Source organism: Sinocyclocheilus rhinocerous, unplaced genomic scaffold, assembly GCF_001515625.1.
Source record: "Sinocyclocheilus rhinocerous isolate Xijiao unplaced genomic scaffold, SAMN03320098_v1.1 scaffold2541, whole genome shotgun sequence".
Classification (NCBI taxonomy): Eukaryota; Metazoa; Chordata; class Actinopteri; order Cypriniformes; family Cyprinidae; genus Sinocyclocheilus; species Sinocyclocheilus rhinocerous.
In genome coordinates, this window is record NW_015631094.1 from 163,692 (window position 1) to 187,188 (window position 23,497).

At 36.2% G+C, this 23,497-nt stretch overlaps 1 protein-coding gene across 1 annotated transcript in view; it reads left to right on the forward strand.

The window, feature by feature from the left end:
* The first annotated feature begins 3,075 nt into the window (after positions 1-3,075).
* The window catches only part of hdac4 (histone deacetylase 4), a 261,791-nt gene continuing 241,369 nt past the window's right edge, over positions 3,076-23,497 (forward strand). The window contains exons 1-2 of the mRNA XM_016554337.1: positions 3,076-3,253; positions 21,659-21,937. Of these exons, the coding sequence (XP_016409823.1) occupies positions 21,916-21,937 (22 nt within the window). The 5' untranslated portion in view covers positions 3,076-3,253; positions 21,659-21,915. The remainder of the gene's footprint in view (positions 3,254-21,658; positions 21,938-23,497) is intronic.

Genomic DNA, 23,497 nt, shown 5'->3' on the forward strand with positions numbered 1-23,497 from the left:
AACATGGCGTAAATTAAAAGAAGTTCAACTTTTCATGGCCTTGTCCTTTTTCTCCATTCCACTGCCAGTGTCTCTGTGTGAACGGCCCTTTAAATGAAAAAAAATCTTTTTTTTTAATTGTTTTTGAACTGAACACCAGCAAGATTATCAATGAATGACAGCTTTAATTTTTGGTAGTTGTTGCATGGTTGCAAAAGACTTGGAATATAGTACACAAGTTGTATTGACTATTTTCAGAATACTGTGGTGTTGCGTTTTGTCATTTTTGGGGCTTGAAAGTCGCAGTCACAATGATTTGTCGTCGTGTGGAAAATAACCGTTCGGACTGCTGTAGCATTTAATGGAAGAAATTATGGGGACAGAACAACATGGCGAGTAAATGATGACAACGTTCATTTTTGGTTTAACTATTCCTTTAAACTGCACAAGAAAAGCTTTGTTCTCACAATGGCCTTTGTAATGTTTTCTTTTGCACTAATACCACAGAAATGAAGCTCTATTCCCATGGCACCGCTAGACACTGGAGTGACCACAGTAAGTGTTTCCAAACCTCAGTTATGCTGCTCAACATTAGCTACCTCAAAGCATCTTGAACAGTTAAAAGTGCCATTGATGGAGAGACGCAGATCCAGCGGATGACTTTAGTGGATCAAAAACCTCCATAAGACTTGGTGTGTGTTTTGCCTCCATCAACAGGAAAGTGCACAGCTGATTGTCATCACAGAAGCATCTGGCTGGCTTTATCAGTAGAAGGATTCTGTTTCTATCAGTTTGCTGCAGAATGTTTTCTTCTGTGGTCGAGTGTGATTGCAGTTCTTCTGATGAAGAACAGAGAAAAGATGAAAGGAGGAAAGTCATCAAGAAGTGAAAAATGACTCGTATCATAACAACAGCACGTAACAACAGTGCGTTTTCCTCTTGGCATCTAATTGAGCTAATTTGCCTTCTTGTTTTTGTTTTCATGTTCAGATTTTGAAGCTTGACAACTCTGTAGACAGTAATTAGGTTAGTTACATTTGCTTGGAAGTGATAATTATTGTCACCAAGCCAGGTGTAATGGCTTGAAATTCTGTTGCTAAACACAGGACACTCATGCGCAAACTGCAGCAGATCGTTCTGCCAAACAGCTCGCTCTGAGCAAGCGTTACAGCCACAGGAATAACACAATCTGCATGTTTTATTAAGGCTCATCTAGTACTAGTACTTGAATCTAGTACTATTTATAGTAATAGGCATTTTACATGAACAGGGTGCAAAATAGGGCCTGAAATTAATAACAAAAAATATGAAATATATATGGTTTTAAGTACACGGAAATAAAAGAAGACCGCACCAGTTGCACCCCCCTAAGGACGGCCCTGCGTGTATATGTGAGGATTAGGACACAAAAAGGCCCATTTGCTTGGTATCATACAAGACAATCTAAATGATCAGTGGGTCTCTGTACTCAATGAAACTCTATAGTCCTCTGAGTATTAGACGGGGCAACCTGAGAAACAGTGGCCACCACAACATCACTTTACATTCACATGACGGTCAAGCACTATCAGGCACATTCAGCTGAGAACAGATGTGTGTGTGTGTGTGTGTAAGAGAGAAAGAAAGAGAGATTTAAATTTACATTTAGTCATTTAGCAGATGCTTTTATCCAAAGCGACTTACAAATGAGGACAATGGAAGCAATCCAAATCAACAAAAGAGCAATGATACGCAAGTGCTATAACAAGTCTCAGTTAGCTTAATGCAGTACATGGAGCAAGTTTTTTTTATTTTTTATTATATAATAAATAAAAAGAAAACAGATAGAATAGAAAAAGAATAGAGCAAGCTAGTGTTAAAGGCCTTTTTTCACATTCACACCAGATTTCACATATATACGTGTACAGCATGTATCAAATATTTTGACCATAGACCTATTAATATGTTATGTTTGGTGATCTTTATCTTCAATAGTTCAGCCAAAAATAGTAAAATTAATAATACAAATAGTAGTATTCATGCAACATAAAAATGGGAAAACCGTGCAAGCCATTAATAGAGATTTATTTGTTTGCGCAAGCTGCATTTGTATATTAATTTCCATTATTTTTTTAAAAGACAATTCCCATGACTTTTCCAGTGCCCAATTTCAGCAAACCTTTTAAGGAACCCCTTAATAATTGATTGCAAGTCTGAGAATCATAATTTTTTAATTCTTAAATTATGTTCAGGTGTTGCATGATAATAGGCCTAGGCACCCAGTACAATTCAAAGAACATATCTTTGTTTTTATATTAATGTTTGTGTAGCTATCAACAATAAATTTTATTTCATGTTTATTTTTATGTTTTTTTTATACGCTAACATGCAGTGAATTTATTGAATCTACAGGGTGGGACATAGCCTACAGCGACAAGTGTAGTTGGATTCCCGAATCAATGACTCTTAAGAATCGGTTCTTTTTAGTGAATCAAAAACATACAGCATCAACAGTATGGTTCGATTCTTGAATAAATGACTCTTAGAGTCGACGCCACCGACTGCCGAACGAACTGGTTCTTTTTAGTGAATGAAAACACCTAAACACTTAAATCGCCTTGCTGTTGCTGAATGAATTTAATCAATTTATCGAGTATTATTTTCGTCATGACGGATTCAAAAGAACAGTTGATATAGCCTATTCTTGAAACTTAATTCAGATGATTGGTTGTTGATATGTGTAGTTAAAGATATACAACATGAGTTTTGTTGTAGTCAGTGGTACGTTATAAAAGTGAATGAAAAAATGAAATATAGGTTTGCTTTTTTAACATTATAGTTAGGACCAATTATTGTATTTATATCGCCTTTAGAAAGTCACGACAGCCATTTTGAAAGAATTAGATTAAATTTATTTCCTATTAGTTATATCTGATATATGTTGAAATCTGTAATGATCTATAGGCTAATTCTAATGCAAAGGGCTGCAATAGGCCTATACAAGAACTCCATTTCTTATTTCAAATAGTTGTTCCTCAAAAGAATCGTTAGTGGCACTGTTAAGGAATCGGAATCGTTCAGTTCTTCCCATCCCATGTGAGAACATGAAGACGGCGGGCTCGACTGACTGTGAGCGCCCGCCTCTGGAGGACATGCGCCGGGGACTCGACACGTGATCCGCTCGCCACAATCCAGTATGGCGGAATCCGTCGGCGAGTGGATCCGTCTTTGGCGCGCTCTCCAACGGGAATAAAGTCCGGAGCGTTGCGTCCGATCGCGGTGGAGCTGCTGGGAGGTGAGCGGCGATTCGCATGCGTTCTCCAGTAATTTTATCCTTAAATTCACTGATCGCTTCAGTAAGAGAAAGAAACTTGTGGGCGATCAGATGAAACAATCAAAACAGTGAATGTGTGTGTATGTGTATATATGTGTATGTGTGTTGAGTCGCAACTCGTCTCGGAGTAGTTGTGTCACGTTTCATTTTATGCGTTTTCTTCATACCTGCAGGTTATGGAGAATCATAAAGATATATTTTTAATAAGCTAACATATTTTAGGTTATAATTAAGGCATTTTGGGCTGGACTATGTAATGGTAATTCCATAAAATGTGCGCTTTTATCATTTTGAAAATTTGATTTTGAAGTGATATTTTAAAAGATTTGAAAGTTCTGTCAGTAAAAGAATGTTTTAAATGTTATTAAAATCATAATAAACTACAGCTTGTTATCATAATATATGTATATGTTTGTATATGAGTATGAGAGAGAGTGTGTTGACACTGCAGCAGTTCTTTGGAAACAGAGTTGACACAGTTTGACATGTTGACAGGGTCAACTATGATCAGTATATCAGTTTTCATTACCAGCAGTGGTTGACGAAGTACACAAATCAAGTACTTGAGTAAAAGTACAGATACATATAATACAATATTACTCCAGTAAAAGTAAAAGGACTCCTTTTTCAATTTTACTCGAGTGAAAGTACAAAAGTACTCAATGTACAGTAACGAATTAAAACTACTCCGTTTCTGTCCACCACTGATTACCAGTGTCATTTTTTTACACATTTTCATGAGACGTTTTGGGATTTGGTAGTTTTTTGCACCTTAAATGATTCAAACAACTGATTAATTTGTACAGTATTAGATAAAAAGATGATTGTCGCAACTCCTGGTTGAACATCATAGATATATGTTACTTGTAAAGTTTCAACCAATAAACAGCGTGTGTTGTGTTCTGTTCTCTGAGTGGAAGTTATTATCCCACATACATGACTGGTGATACTTGTGTCAGATTTGTGTCATTTAAAGGGACAGTTCACCCAAAAATGAAAATTTGCTGAGAATTTACTCACCCTCAGGCTATCCAACATGTAGATGAGTTTGTTTTCTCATGCAAATTTTGAGAAATTTTGCATCACTTGCTCAACAATGGATCCTCTGCAGTGAATGGGTGCCATCAGAATGAGAGTCCAAACAGCTGATAAAAACATCACAATAATCCACACCACTCTAGTCCATCAGTAAACATCTTGTAAAGCACAAAGCTGCATGTTTGTAATAAGCAAATTCAACATTAAGGTAGGAACCAAGTTGTTCTGGTTAAAATACAAATCCATAATCCACAATATTGCTTTCTCCGGTGAAAAAGTCTAGTCTGAAACAGGGGAGAAATATGCAGAGATCAAGCACCATTTACAAGTGAAAACAGTCCAAACCAGTTCTAAACAAACATGTCTGAGGATTTTGATGTGAGAGGAAAACAGGACTGGAGGAAGTGTTATTATGGATTATGGACTTGTATTTTGGCCAGAAGTAATGGTTTAAAATGCCTTTATGATGGATTTGTTTAATACAAACATGCAGCTTTTCACTTCACAAGATTTTAATTGATGGACTGAATGCACGTCATAGATTATTGTGACATTTTTATCAGTAGTTTTGACTGTCATTCTGATGGCACCCATTCACTCCATTGGTGAGCATTTGATTTAATGCTAAATTTCTCCAAACCTGTTCTGATTTAGAAACAAACTCATCTACATCTTGGATGGCCCGAGGGTGAGTATTTTCAGCCAATTTTAATTTTTAGGTGAACTTTTCCTTTAAGAGTTGTTCTATGATGTATTTATGTATTTATTTATTTATTTCAGTAATCATATATTTCCTTTTGCAGGATTTTGTTGCTTTTTCCAAGTAGTGCTTCTTCTCTAGTTCATATAGACCTTATTTTTTGAGATTGGCTGTAGTTTCTTTACGTTTGGGGGTCCCCTCAATCAAAATGCTTTATATGTTAAAATAATAATATACATTTTGAAATTAACCTTTCCTTTCATGAAAATTCTTTAAAAATGGTCAACTGACTTAATCAAAACGGATAATATTGATTCTGTAACTTTTGGTTGTAGCACAAAGTAGGCATTCTCTTATCAGAAATGAGGATGAGGTTATAGTAATGTTGTTTTTATGTTCTGAGCGGAGTAATGATGACTGTGTTGTCCGCTGGTGGTTATATCATGCTGTCGGTCTGGGCAGCTGTCACACATAGCTGGTGGTTGAAGCTTTAACATGTGGCATCATGCACAGGCATATAAATCCAGCCTTTAATCACAGTCTGTAGGAAGCTCGCTCGTCTTTCCACATTCCGGCTCTCAAGGACCGGTGCTCAGACCTTGTAAATTCCAGGCCCCACAGGAAGAAGGTCAAAGCAGCTTTCTGAGAACTTGGCAGCAGATAGTTAATCCAGTCTTGCACGACCCCTGTTGTGCACTTTTTGACTTCTGCGAACAAACAAAAAAATAATGTGCACACCATGTTTGGGGTTTTGTGCTGTTTTATATAGCACTTTTTAACATTTTTGCTTTTCTTGATTTTTTTTCTTCACGTCAAGGGTCTCATTTCATCAATGAAAGAAATGATAAATATACTGTTTAAAGAAAAGGAAGCTTTTTAAAAGTCTGTTAAGATTTTCTGTTTTGTGACTTAAGTTTGATGCAAATGTTACATTTACATTACATTTACATTTAGCCATTTAGCAGACGCTTCTATCCAAAGCGACTTACAAATGAGGACAATAGAAGCAATCAAAATCAACAAAAGAGCAATGATACGCAAGTGCTATAACAAGTCTCAGTTAGCTTAACACAGCACACGTAGCAAGTTTTTTTTTTTATTATATAATAAATAAAAAGAAAACAGATAGAATAGAAAAAGCTAGTGTTAGAGGCCTTTTTTGCTTTTTGTTAATGTATAATAAATAAAAAGAAAACCGATAGAATACAAAAAGAATAGAGAAGCTAGTGTTAGGTTTTTTTTAAAGAAAACAAGTAGTTAGTAAATGAATAGAGTGAAAGTTTAAAAGGGGCAAGGTTTTTTTGGAAATAGAATTAGAAATATAATTTTATTGAAATAGAATAGAATTAGAATAGAGAGTGTTAGCGTTAGAGGGTCAAATAAAGATGGAAGAGATGTGTTTTTAGCCGATTCTTGAAGATGGCTAAGGACTCAGCTGCTCAGATTGAATGTAATGTAATGTAATGCCATTTTCCACTCAGCTCTCATGGTTTTCATACATTCTCATTACTGTAATGCAAAATAAAAAAAAATGTGATGGCTTTATATTTGCTGATTCAAATCAAATCATTCTATTACACTGATGATAATCTGATGAAAATCATTATTGAGAATTAGGTCTACAAAAAATGTCCAAATGCATAATGATAATTAGATTTTATGGTTGGATTAAAAAAAAACTTTTAGTAAAAAGCAAAAACATATAGAAATGCAAAAAAGTGATGGTCCTAAAAATGATAGATTAAAAAATGTTTTTGTATTACCAAATATAAGTTCTTACTTTCTTTTTGGATTTTGGGGTGAAGTGTGAATGTTCAAACGTTTGGAGCTTTTTTAAATATTTTTTTAAAGGGGTCATATGATGCGATTTCAATTTTTCCTTTCTCTTTGGAGTGTTACAAGCTCTTGGTGCATAAAGAAGATCTGTAAAGTTGCAAAGACTAAAGTCTCAAATCCAAAGAGATATTCTTTATAAAAGTTAAGAGTCAACCACGCCTACCTAAAATGGCTCGTTCTAACACGCCCCCACATACCTACCTCACTATGTGGGAAGATTTGCATAACACCGCCCAAATGTTCACATAAAGAAAGAAGGCGTAACTTTTATTCTCACTGTAGTATTGTTGACGCTGCAGCCATGTCGTGAAGGTGCTGTGTTTCGTTGTGAAAGCGAAACTACTTTATTTGGTCTTTCTTGAAGATGGCTAAGGACTCAGCTGCTCAGATTGAATGTAATGTAATGTAATGCCATTTTCCACTCAGCTCTCATGGTTTTCATACATTCTCATTACTGTAATGCAAAATAAAAAAAAATGTGATGGCTTTATATTTGCTGATTCAAATCAAATCATTCTATTACACTGATGATAATCTGATGAAAATCATTATTGAGAATTAGGTCTACAAAAAATGTCCAAATGCATAATGATAATTAGATTTTATGGTTGGATTAAAAAAAAACTTTTAGTAAAAAGCAAAAACATATAGAAATGCAAAAAAGTGATGGTCCTAAAAATGATAGATTAAAAAATGTTTTTGTATTACCAAATATAAGTTCTTACTTTCTTTTTGGATTTTGGGGTGAAGTGTGAATGTTCAAACGTTTGGAGCTTTTTTTAATATTTTTTTAAAGGGGTCATATGATGCGATTTCAATTTTTCCTTTCTCTTTGGAGTGTTACAAGCTCTTGGTGCATAAAGAAGATCTGTAAAGTTGCAAAGACTAAAGTCTCAAATCCAAAGAGATATTCTTTATAAAAGTTAAGAGTCAACCACGCCTACCTAAAATGGCTCGTTCTAACACGCCCCCACATGTCTACGTCACTATGTGGGAAGATTTGCATAACGCCGCCCAAATGTTCACGTAAAGAAAGAAGGCGTAACTTTTATTCTCACTGTAGTATTGTTGTTGCCGCCGCCGCCGTGTCGTGAAGGCGCTGTGTTTCGTTGTGAAAGCGAAACAACTTTGTTTGACCTTCCAAAAAGGACGATATCCGCTTCGTCATGCCTGGAGCTGATCCGTGCTGGTCGCTAAGGAAATACATCAACTTAGCGCTGTGGATCGGGGCGTAACATTTCCTTCACACACTTGAGGTATTCGGCCAATCATAACGCATTGGATAGCTGGCCAATCAGAGCACACCTCGTTTTTCAGACCGATGAGTTTTGTAAAAATCGACGCGTTTCAGAAAGGCGGGGCATAGAGGAGAAACAATAATGTACAGTATGTGGAACATAATGTGTTTTTTTTTTTTTACCTTAAACCGCATAAACACATTTCATTACACCAAATACACAAAATAATGTTCTTTTTAGCAACATCATATGACCCCTTTAAGAAATTAATACTTTTATCCAGCAAGGATGTTTTAAAATACAATACAATACAATACAACACAATACATGCATACATACATACATAAATGCTGTTCTTTTGAACTTTCTATTCATATAAGAATTCTATATCATGGTATCCCCAAACATATTAAGCAGCATAACTGTTTTCAACATTGATAATAACAAGAAATGTTTCTTGGGCAGCAAATCGGCCTATTATAATAATTTCTGAAGGATCATTTGACACTAATAATGCTGAAAATTCAGCTTTTCTGTCCTAGGAATAAATTACGTTATACGATATATTCAAATAAAAAACATTTATTTTAAACTGTAATAGTATTTTACAGTATTACTGTATTTTTAATCAAATAAATGCAGTCTTGGTGAGCAAAACTTACAGACCCCAAACTTTTGAACGGTACTGTGTGTTTTATCTATGCTTCCATTAATGGCTTGACGTTTAGTTTGCACCTCTGTTCTTGTGCTAACAGTTTAGTTGTAGGCTTGCCATACTGATTGACATTCTAGTCACCCCATGGGGACTCGTCTATGATTGAGTAATTAATTATACAACACCTCTTCCCCTTGAAACGCATACAACATCATTTATCCTATCTCTGTTTCTCTGTCCACAGATCCAGTCTGTGTGACTTGGCAAAGTAGTATTCTGAGTAACGACAGCGCTTAGTGAATGTGACTAAATGGCAATGTTTAGGCCCACGCTTTATATAGTCTCAAATAACAAGTTAAATCAGTTTGAGACCCTCGCTAATCAATTCTACTCCTTAGGGTACATAATTAACAGTGCTGGATGACTCATGGAGATTGGCAGATTGCACCGTTTGCCGCATCTGTGGCTGAAGAGGAAAGAGAGGGAGAATTTGGCTCCAGCCCCTCTTACATGATATTTAGCAAGGAAAAGCTCTAACAGGAGACGGGGCGTAACTGTAGGAGGTAAATGCGGCTGGACAGATGACAAGTATGACTGGCGATCCGTAGAAAGGTTGTCCCCTAACTGGAAAATTGGATGTTTGTCACAAGCAGTGTTATTTAGAGGATTGTCTTAATGTCCCTGATGCCTTGTGTTGTCTGCTGTGTTACTGGATACTTGACTCCTTAAAGGATTAGTTCACACAAAAATGAATATTTTGTCATTATGTATTCACCCTTGTGTTTTTCCAAACCTCTGTGATTTTGTTTTTCTGTGGAGTGCTAAAGGAGATATTTATAACAGTGTGCAACTCCTCTTTTCCATACTGTGAATGGTGACCATGACTGACAAGCAACAATTTAGTGAATAACGACTTAAATTCAGTCTATTCCTCACGTAATGTGTTCATGTGGCTTCAGAAGGCTGGAAAATAGTGCAAGATTGATTTGGACTGCTTTTGTAGTGCTTTTTTGTCCTTTTTGGAGCTTGACAGCCTCTTGTCCCCATTCACTTTTATTATATGGAAGAAACATCCTGCTTATTTTTCCCCCCCAGAAAAGTCAGTCATATATAAGGGCTACACAATTAATCAAGCCATAATCGCGATTTCAGTTTTATTTTGATTTCATTTAATATAAGGCTCAGTAAATGATGACAAAATAATTTTTTGGTGAACTATCCCTTTAAATACTCTTTCTTTTTAAAAACAATTCTTATTTTAACATTTTATTTAGTAACAGCAACAACAATAATAATAATAATAATTTATTATTATTATTACTATTATTATTATTATTGCAAAAGTTTTGGCCACATTTTATTTTATAGTAATTTTTTAAAATCGCAATCACTATTTTATTTTTTTTTATCAGTAAAATCACAATTTGTTTTTTGTCCCCAAATCATGCAGCCATATAAGATACTTTTTTTGTGGTGTTGTTTTGTCTTTTTGGAGAATTACAGCAACCATCACTTGTTATATGGAAAAGTGTAGACTGCAGAGCATTTTTAAGAATATGCTTGAAATCTTAAGTTTTAATGCTTAACAGAAAAATGAAATTCGTGTGGGTTTGGAACGACTTAAGGATGAGTAAATAATGATAGACTTTTGATTTTTGGATATTAGAATGAGTGGTTTGAATGCTGTCCCCTCAGTGTGGAATCATTTAGTGTCTGTGTCACTTTTGGTTTGCTTAAGTGCCTGTTTGGTTTTCCGTTGTGCTCTGGCAGAACTTGGCGAGGCTTGGGTTCATTTGGCAATCTGTGTTTGTCCGAAACCCAAGATTGCAATAATGAAAAGCTTGTCTGTTTATATGATGAGTTTAATGAAAACTGAGTGTTTGTGGGCAGTGCATCAGTCAAGGTGATATAAACCTCATTGTCACCTAACTGTGACCCTTCTGGCCTTTGTCAGCTCATGAAACTGTTATAACGCGCCGTCGGGCTGGCAGACTGAGCGGAGGACGCAGAAGGCAGACAACAGCCGAGGGAAAGTGAATGACCGTGGTGAGAGAGTGAGTGATGATTGTTTTGCCCCTCATAAAGTCCAGACAGGCACACAGTCGCAAGGCTCATTTCCTGCTCTCTGTTTATCTGAAAACACACAGGCCTGTATGGAAATGGAGATGTTGAATTCTTGCTGCTCAACTGATGCTCATCGGACCGTTTAAAGGCATAGTTCACCTTAAAATAAAAACTCTGTCATAATTTATTCACTCTCAAGTTGTCCCAAACCTGTATGAGTTCCTACGTTGTTATTTTTTTGCGAAAGGTGAATTTCTTCTAACAATTCATTGTGACCATCGCTGTCAAGCTCCAAGATAGAATATAGCTAAAAAAACTGTTGGAGGGGTATTTCACACAAAAAATTTCAAATGATGTCATAATTTACTTGCTGTCATTCCAAATCCAAAACTGTATACTTTTATTTCTTTTGTGAAACATGACAGAAGATATGCAGTTTAAGTCATGCAGTTGGAACTGATACCCAACATTCTTCAAAATATCTTTTTTTTTTGTGTTCTGCAGAAGAAAGAAATGCATATGTTTTTAAAACAACGAGTAAATGATCCACAAATTCTCATTTATGGCAGCATAACGTAGTAGTGCATAAAACTCATATGCCATATCTCTTAAAAATCTAATTCGTAGTTGCATTACAATTTAAAAAATGGTCTTGGACTATAGCACACAAAATCTTTTGAACTACTTCCATGGTGCTTTTATGATGTTTTATTTTTCATTTTTGAGCTGATGACAGCTAGTTATTTGAGTATTTTTGGATTATTTTTTACCGTTTTTATAAATATTTTGAATAGAGATTTTATATTTTTATTTAATTTTTGGTTTTAATTTGTAATATTATTTTTTGATATTGTTAAATTCACTTTTTCGTATTTTTTTTTAATCGTTTGTTTATTGTTTTAAATTGTTACTGTTTAGGTGTATTTTATGAGTTTTAGTTCAGTTTTAATTGATTCATTTCCAGTTAGTAATTTTGATGCTTCAACCTAAACTCATTTAATTTCATTTTTTTCTACATTTCAATTAGTAGTTTAAGTTTTGCTTCTAATATTTGTGTTTTATCTTATTGCAGCCTAATTTCAGTGAACAAAAATGAGTTTTAATAGTTTTAGTGTAATTCAATACTAATAACCCTAATGACAGCTGTAGTTGCTGGTAAAGCTGCGCAAAGTTTCTTCAAAAAGTTCTCCTCTTGTGTTCCACACAAAAAATAGCTTATGGATTTGGAGCGACATGAGGGTGAGTAAATAGTGACAGAATTTTCATTTTCGGCTGATCTAATTCCTTTAATGAACACCTACTGCACCAAATCACTGGTTTAAACATACGCAATCTGTTGCTCACCAACCCATTTTTTTAACACATCTTGCACTAGTTTACACTGCCAAACCAAGACGTCAGCGATTGAGCGAATTCCTTAATGAACATTTGGGCATAGTGGCATAAGAGTAAATTTAATGGCACACAACACCATTTACCACGTCAGCCCTGGCGAGAAACCCAACTAAAAATCACTGCCCGTCTGCGAGTAGACATGGAGTTCCTTTCCAACACTGTTCCCTCAAAAGTTGCGCAACATTGTAGTTTTTAATGGAATGTGACACAAAGAGCTTTATCTGGGGTTTAGCCGAGGCAAAGACATTGGGAAAAAGAGATTTTTATGGTCAGGCGTGGAACCGCCTTCCCAAAGGCTTTGCTTTTTATGTTGGTTCTCAGCTTTGACTCATTCAGACTTGCCAAACAATAAATGGTCACTCTGATCAAAAGCACAGTAGCTTTTAAACATTTATTAGCTCCTTCAGTGCTGCGTAATGGCTAACTGCTATTATATTTGGCTTGCTCGTGTAGCATACATGAGCGAGCAGCGGCGACTATTGTACATACACAGGCGGCGTTCTGTCATATTGGATTGGGTGTCATTTTCCTGCTGATGTCTTGTAGCATCTCTTGGCTTTTCTCTTCGGGCCTGTCGGCTTGTATCAGATCTGCTCCTCTGTGATGGTCACCCTAGACGGCTGGTCGGCCATGTCTCACTTTTTTTTGTCCCAGACAGGATGATGTAAGAGCGAAATGTCGCTGAGGGTATGTACGTGTCTTCTCTTTCCCCCAGGTTAAACCCGCACCCCCAGACATGAGCAGTCAGGGTCGGTGGACGCTTGACCGACTTTGGCTGATTTTTGTCCTGAAGCTATCTGTTAGCATTGCGCCCCGCTTTCTTGACACAGTTTTATTTAAAACTAGGCCAGCATTCCAATTCGGATTTTTAAAAAACAATATCTTCGTGTAACATGTCTTGTTACAGTTGTTACGTATTGAATGGTTCCGGTGATCATGGAAAACCTGGAATAAGGGGTTTTAAATGGCCATGTCTGATGTCTAGAGAGCTGGAGCACCTTAATGGTGATATATAAGTTTATTATTAGTACACTGTAAAAAATAAGTGTAATTTTAACTGTAAAATTTTGTAAAAACGCTACTGAAAAAAACTGTTAATAGGTTAACAGTAAGTTCCCGTACTATATACAGGGAAAAACTGTAAAATATCTAACCAGACATTTTTTATTTTACAGTAAAATGCTGTTAATTTTACAGTTTTTAGAAGTAAAAATAACAAATCAATGTATAATTTACAGTCGAAAACTGTAAACTGATATTTCCAGAATTCCCTGCATGACACTCCACATTTGAAAGTATTTTGTTTAAATAATCATGTTTTTTTAATAGTTTTTGTTATTAGTTATGTATATTTGGGCTTTATGTTACATCTTCTGTTGTTTAATGAAAGTTTAATGCATTATTTAAGTATCATGTGTGTTACCATGATGGTGTTTTGTGTTTGCATGAATGACTCTGTGCACCTTCTATATATTAGTATATACTTCTGCTTGTGGCGAAGCTACTTGTGATGAGCTTTGATTCTTCATGTGGCTTTCCCTTTTACCACCTGCATTATTATGGTGGTTGTCAGTATGTTAAAGGTACAAAACAGATTTTAATAGCAGTGTGCATTGTTGAATTTACTGGTTTACATTCAAATTTTCTTGTTTGTAAATTACAGTTTTATACTGTAAAATTTACAGTTTTTGGCCGTAAATGTGTTTACAGATTTCTGTATTTTTTACAAAATTATTCTGGCAACCACAGCTGCCAAAATTATTTTGTAACAACTACAGAATTTTTTTTACAGTGTAGATATGAAGTTCATAAAATTGCTTTTAAATAAACATGTCCACTTTGTATATTTACTCAAAATCCAAAGAAAAAATGTCGTAATACTTCAATTTATTTTTGAGATATTATTTATATTTATTTATTAACGTCAGACTTGATCTAAAGATTCCTAACCATATCAAAGCCAGCGTTTTAGTATCGACCCAACCAAACTGCACTTTCAACATACGTCAGAAACCCTTTTCAGATGTTTCATTTGAATCGTTTGTGTGTGCGTTATCTTGTCATTTATCAGACGTTATTTCATCCATGTATGTCTGTGTTAGAAGACGCCTCTGACACCTGAGAAGTAGGACTCGTGTTGTTTTAGTACGTGAGCAACATGACTGAAATAACAAACATAGTGTGATGGCCACAGAGCGTAGAAACCAGCCGTTTGGAAAGATGGAGGGTAATCTAAAGCAGTAATCATCTTTATATCAGCCTACGAGGCATATCATGGACGGCAGTGCCTAAATTTTACGCACAAGTTAAAGGGATAGTTCACCCAAAAATGAAAATTTGATGTTTATCTGCTTACCCCCAGGGCCAGACGATGTTTGACCTCTTGTGATGCAGTGCAGTTAACATGTTTTGACACACTCATACATGGTGATGTAAATTCAAGAGATACCCCTTTACTAAAATAGGTCTGAGCTGAGAATAGCAGTGCTGCTCGGGGTGGAAAACGTCTCTTTCCTTGTGGCTCTTTAAATGCTACTTTGACTTTATATCAGGGGTTGCCCTCAAGTCAACCCTGCGTCACTGCGGTTCACACGGTCGCGCTGGTCTTGCTGCCGGGGCCATTTGTGGTTTGGGACGAATGTGGTCGGTCAGTGATCTCTAAGGCATGAGGGAGTAAGTGACTGAGCTGTAGTGTTCAGTTCGGGTCAGGGAGGAAGCTCACTCCATTAAACACTCTCAGGAAAACATTACGCCTCATGTAGACGGACACCACTGCAAATGATGTTGGAGAAGTGGCTTTCTTTGGCAGCTTTTAAAGGTGAAGTGTGTAATTTTTGTGTAATTTCAGCTTTGCACTGTTCAAACAAACAGAATGGTTCTATTTATTGAATCGTTCACTGAATTAAATAACTCTCTCACTGAATCGCGAAAATGTTTCTTGATTATAAATAAAATGTATGTAACTCAATGATACATAAATGTTTTTTAGTTTTTGTTTAGAGGAAAAAAGTAGTCTGATTTGTAAACAAATGACTCAATTGAATCAAAAAGAATGAATGAATAATGAACAACAAAGCATTTTGAATCTGTAACTCACTGAATTTTAGTCAAAGTGGTTTTTGATTTTATTCTTTCAGATTCAGTTATTTACTGTGAATTATGGTTCGATGAATAAGTCAGTACTAAGTCTCTTTGAACAATTCAATTGATTCACTAAAAAGAACCAGTTCAAAAGAGTCACTTGTTCACAAATAGGACCAGAATTTTGTCTTTCAAAATATTAACATTTAACTTTTTTAATATTCAATATCCATTATAATATCAATAGTAATTCTCAGTACATTTTGACATTACTGTTATAAATTACACTTAAATAATAATAAAAAAAGTTTGTAAAGTTTATGGTGCTTTTCTGAAGGAAAAATATAATTTGATTTGTAAGCATTGTTTTTTTTTTTTTTTTACCTCTAATCAATTTGCCTTAAATTGAGTTAAATCAAGTTATTGATTTGAATCATTGATTTGAATCACTTACTGAATTGGTTCAATCGATTCTTCAATTATTTTTTTATTGAACTGTCTTAGTAACCGTCACTCTTACAAATGATACTTCATTTAAAAAAAAAAAACAATGATTTGTTTAGTTTTTATCTCCTCTGAAATCTGAGAAACTAAAAAATCATTAGGGAACCTGAATCCGAATCTGAATCGGAACCAGAATCGTTAAGTTCTCATTCTTCCTTCAAACATGCATTGATAAAAAAAAATTATAAATAGTCTTTTCTTAAGTTTTGTTTAGTTTTTAATCCCATCTGAGAACTGAGGAACTAAAAATCATTAGGGAACCTGAATCTGACTCTGAATCAGAATCAGAACCAGAATCATTAAATTCTCATTCCTTCTTCAAACATGCATTGATAAAAAATGTATTCTGTAAATAGCCATTTCTTCAGTTTTGTTGATTTTTTTTTATCTTCTCTGAGAACTGAGGGAAAAAACCCATTAAGGAACCTGAATTTGAATCTGATTCAGAGCCAGAATCATTAAAATTACCATTCCTTCAAACATGCACTGATTAAAAAAATATTAGAAATGGTAATTTCTAATGCTTTATTTAGTTTTTATATCTGAGAACTAACCCTAATCTAAAAAAACTTTAAGGAACCTGAATCCGAACCCAAATTGGGACCAGAATCATTAAATTGTCATTCCTTCTTCAAATATGCATTGATAAAATAGGCATTTCTTCAGTTGTACACTACCTACAACTTTGTGCACAAATATGTCATTGTGGTCCAAGTCTCCGCCCATGCATTCTCACATTTACTCGAGATCTTTATTCACTGTGTCCGTGCACGTCCACTTTCTCTCTGTTTATTACGCTCATGGGGCTGGAACGGCGCCATGTGAGACATGTTATGACAGCAAGTGCAAAAGACTGCCGGAGGAGCTGGAACTAAACTCCCTCCAGTACATGTAATCCATGCCACCTGGCCCCAGTGAGAAGCCATACTTTCTTTGAGAGGAAATCTGGAAAATCAGACGTCCCGTAAAGATTGTGTGTGGTTCTGCAGAGACGTGCTTCTCTGAAACAAACAGATTAATGGAGTATTAAAAATGGGGCAGTCGTGGCCTAATGGATTGAGAGTCGGACTTGTAACCCGAAGGTTGCGGGTTCGAGTCTCAGGTCCAGCAGGGATTGTCGGTGGGGGGAGCCAGTGCACTCTCCACCTTCAATACCACGACTGAGGTGAGACCCTTGAGTAAGGTACTGAACCCCCAAATGCTCCCCGGATGCCGCAGCATTGGCTGCCCACTGCTCCGGGTGTGTGTTCACTGCTGTGTGTGTGCACTTGGATGGGTTAAATGCAGAGCACTAATTCCGAGTATGGGTCACCATACTTGGCCACACGTCACTTCACTTTTTCACTTTCGCTTATGCTTCGCTTCATTCTAGGGCCTGTGATGCAACACCTTTTCCTGGTGTGCGCGGAAAAATTCACGTCAGCTTTGGGAGTTGCTAAGATTAAATCACATTTTCTTGGCACGTTTAATTGGTTTCGAGTACTTGCAGTCTCGTTTTTATTTGTGATTTTTGAGGGCATAGATGTGTGGTTTGGAGTCGTCTTGTGTAAATGTAAACCAGGCATGCCCTTGAGTGTTTTGTGTGATGGTTTCCCTCATCGCAGCTGGTGTTTTCAATGGGTTTGACTGAATTTAGAACAGCACTAAAGTAAAATATGTGCACTTCCCAATTATTTATATGCTGTATGATACATTTTCAGAATTTATTGTGGTCTGATTTGCTGACATGTGAATCTTGCGCATCCACTTATTGATTACTTGTGGCTAAAGTAAAAATGAAATTAAAATTGACCCTGGTTTTTTTTTTTTTCAATGCATGTTCCTGTTCTTACTTCACCAGTGCATGTTTTTCCAGTTGTTTATCTTGATAATCTTTAATAAAAATGTAATTTTGATTTAAACCCTAAACTAACTCTAACTTTCCTTTTTGTCTGACTTTATAATCCAATCCAATCCTTTTCCAAACTCTCATTCAAACCGCCTGACTCCCCATTTAATGCCAATTTATAACTAAACCAATCCAGGATTTCTTTTGCATACACTACTGTTCGTTACTGTACTGTTTTTTAAAAATAAATTGATAATTTTAGTTTCAAAAAGTTTCAAATAGACGTTGTTCTTTTGAACTTTCTATTCCTTTTCTCTATTCATCAAACAATCCTAAAAAAATATATTGCCGTTTCCACAAAAATAATAAGCAGCACAACTGTTTAGCATTGATGAGAAATATTTCTCTTTTTTCTCACCAAATTAGCATATCAGAATGATTTCTGAAAGATCACATGACATTGAAGACTGGAGTAATGATGCTGAAAATTCAGCTTCACATCACAGGAATAAATTAGCCTACATTGCTGCTTTTATTGTATTTTTGATCAAATAAATGCAGCCCTGGTGAGCTAAAAGACGTCATTCAAAAATATGAAAAATGTTACAATCCCAAAAGTTTGAAGTAAAATGGATTACAAATTATACTTTACGTTGACTTTAAGATACCTTGGGATCCTATTTTTAATTTTACAATAACTACCGATAACTTCTTCAACATTTCAGACCGAAAACTTTCCACATTGAGGGTTTGTTCACATTTTTCATGTTAGGTTTGATTAAAACGAACTCTGGTGCGATTGCTCTGTTAGTGCAGTTCGTTTAAGTGTGAACACTGCCATCCGAACCCTGGTGCGCTCCAAACAAGCGGACTGAGACCACTAAAAAGATGGGTCTTGGTCCACTTCCAAATAAACTCTGGTGTGGTTTGAATGAAATATGAAAGCAACACGGACCAAATGCTTCCAAACGAACCAAAAACAGGATGTGATGGCAAGATGCGACGGTGTGCGACATGATTTGACGAAGCGGACTGAGCTGTGTATCTAAAACAAAATGAGCAGACGGCAACCGTGAAGCAACGAGGAGGTAAAGTGCCTTTTATGAGGTATTCGTGAGTTTGCAGGTGGTAAAAATAAAATCATGTACACGCAACAATGAGTGCGCTTAGTTCAGCAGACGGCCTTTAGGTTCGCTATCTTTAGGTTCGCTGTCAAAAATGGCAGTGTGAACGCTAAGCGGACCAGGACCAAATTTTCTTTTTTGGTCCGGACCAAACAAACTAAGGGTGTGTTCACACTTGTAGTTCGGTTCGTTTGGTTCATTTGGTCAGGACCAAAAAGGAAAATTATACATTTGGTCCTGGTCCACTTAGTGTTCACATTAGCATTTTTGACAGCGAATCTGAAGACACCGAACCTAAAGGCATAGTGATACGTTCACAACCTGATTGGTCGGCTTGAATGACGTATATATCATGACGGAACTCACCGAACACCCCAAACAAAAGGTGTGTTAGACTTAAAGCGGTGCCGCGGGTGTATGATATCAAAGCACACATTAACGATCGGTCTGCTCAGTGCCGCTTTAAGTCGAACACACCTAATGCCGTCTGCTGGACTAAGCGCGCTCATTCTTGCGTGTACATATAATTTTATTTTTACCACCTGCAAACTCACAAGGAGCTTATAAAAGACACTTTATCTCATCGTTGCGCCACGTTTTCCCTCTGCTCATTTTGTTTTGGTTACACTGCGTCGTCAAATCATGTCGCATAGCGTCGCATCTTGTCATTACTTCCTGTTTTTGGTTAATTTAGAAGTGTTTGGTCCGTGTTGCGTTCATATATCATTCGAACCGCACCAGAGTTCGTTTGGAAGTGGACCGAGACCCATCTTTTTAGCGGTCCCGGTCCGCTTGTTTGGTGCGCACCAGGGTTCGGATGTGAGTTCACACATGCTCAAATGAACCGCACTAACAGAGCAATCGCATCAGGGTTCGTTTTAATCGAACCAAACATGACAAGTGTGAACGCACCCTAAGAGAACTGAACTACAAGTGTGAATGCACACTGAGTGTGGTGAATGTTTTTTTGTCTTTAGTTTTAGGTGTGCATCTTTTTATTATGGGTAAAAAATTATGATTTTTTGATTACACTATTACAATACATATATTTTTCTATTTGTGTGTGCATCGTTTCCTACACTTCAATTGTAGTCTGATTCACAATGAAAGACTGTTTAATGAATTTGCCAAAAAGACTCCTGAATCAGTCTAAAATTCATTCACCCACAGGTTTTGCGGTTCTTTGCTCTTGTTTCATTAAAATAAGTCATTATTTTCATCCCGTGCAACTCAATATGAACCTGAGAACTCTTACTGTTAGCCATGTTTAGTGTATAGTTGGGCCCAGTTATAGTGAGATGGGATTTCTTCGTAAAAATTTCCAAAATAATTGTTATAATGAATTGTTAAGGTCCTGAAATGGGAAATTCTCTCAGATTCCCATTCCCATCCCTATTAGTGTTACCCAGCCCTGCTTGTCAGAAGCATGTTGTTGGAGTAAACCCATCCTCATAGACTGAGTGATTTTCCTTTACTCTAGGCCTCATTCCTCTTGGAACAGCTGATGTTTATGGTTACATAACATGGCTAAGCTGAGATGTCCTGCTGTGTGTTAGACTGCTCCAGATACTGTTGTTATGCTGACAGACAGGTTCCTTTGTTCCAGGTGGACATAAGGAGAAATGTACACACACTTATTGTGGAGCGAGCTGCGTTACGTCTGCTTGACATGTGATGGATATTGTCAGTTCTGTTGAGCTTTGTGACAGCAAATATGGCAGGCTGGGAGGGAATGTGTCAGCGTGGCAGATTGGTAAAGGGTGGTTTACACCCGCCCCGCTGCGTGTCAAAAATGTGTCATGGCATCCTTCTGCTCTGACCTTGTATGTATACTGACCAGGAAAAGCCCACTTGAGTGACGTGCACTTCAGATCTGGCTCTGATACAAAACCTAGTGTGCTGCCTATGTAGGGAACATTGTAAGGCATTCCAGTTGACCGAATGCTAAGGCATCACATGTTTAACACAGAAGCCAATCAAAAAATGCATTGCAACAAAAAAATTCATTCAAGCTGGTGAACATAGAGAGAGAATGTTGATTATAAAAACAGTTCATTCAGTACTGAAAATTAACAGCACAGATCAACACTATTGAAATTTATTGCAAGTCAAACCCTGCGAAAGCACTGTTTGGACGGCATACGGAGTGTTTTAAAATCATTCACTTATGAGATTTTATTCTATTTGTTATAAAAATATTTAAGATGTTGTACGAAGTGAGAGAAATGTTGAATATAAATATTTAAGTTCAGTTAATATGATACTAATAAAAAAAACGAATTAAAATGGGTCATTTTAATTGTATTTTAGTATTTTCATACTAATATAGTATTTATTAGTACTTTAAATTATCTTATTTATTTATTTTTTAAATTTTGCACTTTAAATTTAGTTTTAAGTTTTAGTAATTTTGTTATGGTCTTTTGCTATATTTTTTTATAAAAAAAAATTCTAATTTATTTTCAATTAGGCTAAGTTTTAATAATTTTAGTACTTCAGTGTAAACAGTTTTTTTTTTTGTTAGTTGTCAAATAAACATTTCTAATTTTTGTTTAGGTTTTTATTTTAAGTTTTTATATTTCAATTTTTCATTTTTTCATCTATTCATAATTTATTTCAGCTACCATTTAATTAACAAAAACTATTTTCATTAGTTTTAAGTCAAGTCCCAATATTTGTGTATGCTATGCATTTTTACACTTAGAGTATTGAGTGAATTGTTTAGCAATATGCTAACGTCAAAGTTTATTGAAATCAAATGCTAGTTGAGTCTTCTAATGTGCTTTTTATATGTAGAGTGCTCCAAATTGCTTACTTGAGAGGCTGTACTTCAGTTCAAGATGCAGACAGCATTAATTATAGCTGTTGTGTAATTTCTGTTTTTTTTTTTGCTCTTTTGACAGTTCATTCTTATCGAGCGAAGAGGAACCGACACACAGAGCTGGGTTTCGGCTAGAGGGGGCGCTATGAGCCTCTGAGATTGTCCTTTCTTTCCTGTCCCGCGTCTCTTTTGACTCGTCTTCCCATTCAACAGTGGATGGTGACCAGCCAACAAGCCCCAGAGGAGCCGTGAGGTGTTTCTCACATCCTCATCTGCCAGGACACACTCCTCTTATTATCAAGCCCAGTCACTTCAGAGAAAGCCGCCACCGTCGCCACAATGAGTTCCCACAGCCGCCCAGGTAAGAGCTCTCCGTGGCCCTTCAGTGCCTTTCGTCTTGGGTTACCCCTCTCTGAACAAGATAAACACTGTTGAATCAGCTCTGCTCCGGTTTCAATTACGTCTGTCTGTAAATAAACCTTTTGTGATCCAGATATGTGCCATTACAAACCTGTTTCTCTCGGTAAAGGAGGATAGTGTTTCTCTGCTACAGGAATAGCACGTGATTGGGCTTCGAGGGTTGAGAATCAGCCTTGAGATGCCAGAGAAGGCTTTTAAGCAGCTTTTTGATTCACACTCAAATATCTGTCCCCTCGACTCTGCCAAGGCCGCCTTGTCCAACTGTCAGCTCGAGGAGGAGTTTGATTATTCTTGGAAAAAATCATAAGCTGTGCTTTTTCTCCCTGCCTCCCTCTCTTCCTTTATCTTTCCTCTTCTCTCTTTCTGCTTATATTTTCCCTTTTGTGTTCGCAGAGGAAAAGGTCATAGAGTTTCATATGCTGTCTTTTTTCATCGAATCATCTGCTAGACTGATGAGCACTAGTCGTACGGCTTCATTCTGTGAGTGGCCGTTGGGTTAGTAAAGCAATGAGCCATGAGTGGTCAGTTACAGGGATTTTACCATGAGTAAGTGCTGTTCTTGGCCTAAAACCGCCTTAGTTGTGGTAAAATCACTGTGATGCAACTGGATTATTGCTTTTATAAAATTATGGTGATGGCATTGTGATTAAACCACACTAAAGATTTACATTCATGAATGATAATACACTAAATTATAAATACTAAATTATGGCCATATGATATGAATGGGTACCCCCTTTAGTGTAAGTCTATGGGATTTTGCTGTTCATTTTATCATTTAAGTTACCGTGCGGTCTTACATATGTAAGCATAAAAGTTAATTTAAAGAGAAAATTACGTTTTCATGACCATAATAAAAAAAAAAACATACGTTTTATATGTGTATATATATATATATATATATATAAACAGGGGTGCACGTAATATTTTTAGCCTGGTTCTCAAAAGAGCACCTGGAGATTTGGTTTGGTCCTCACACTGCACATAGTGTGACCCATTAAATATAACTATAAAAAATTATAATAGTGATAATAATATTATTGCACTTTATGCATAATAAATATACACAGAACACACATATATTATGCAAACAAAAACTTTTATTTTGTATGCGATTAATCTTTTTGACAGCACTAATATATATATATATATATATATATAGTTATTAATAGCTCAACACATTATTAACACCGTTAATGTCTAAACAGCTGGCCACAAAAGTGAGTACACCCCTAAGTGAAAAAATACTTTGTTTGGCCGACTAGAAATCAGTGGTTAAGTTGTATTTACAGCACTATTCCAGAACAGTTGAACACAAATATTCAGATGTGTGCAGCGCATTTTATGGAGGACTGTTTCCTGATCCTGGGAAGTAGCCTACGATGCCGGCTGTTCTGACTCACAGACTGTAAGTACGTTTTCATATTTAAAGGATTTGCCACTGATGATTCAAACGCGAGTTTTGAGCAGTGTAGAGTAGCGCTTGTTGTTTGTCGTTTCT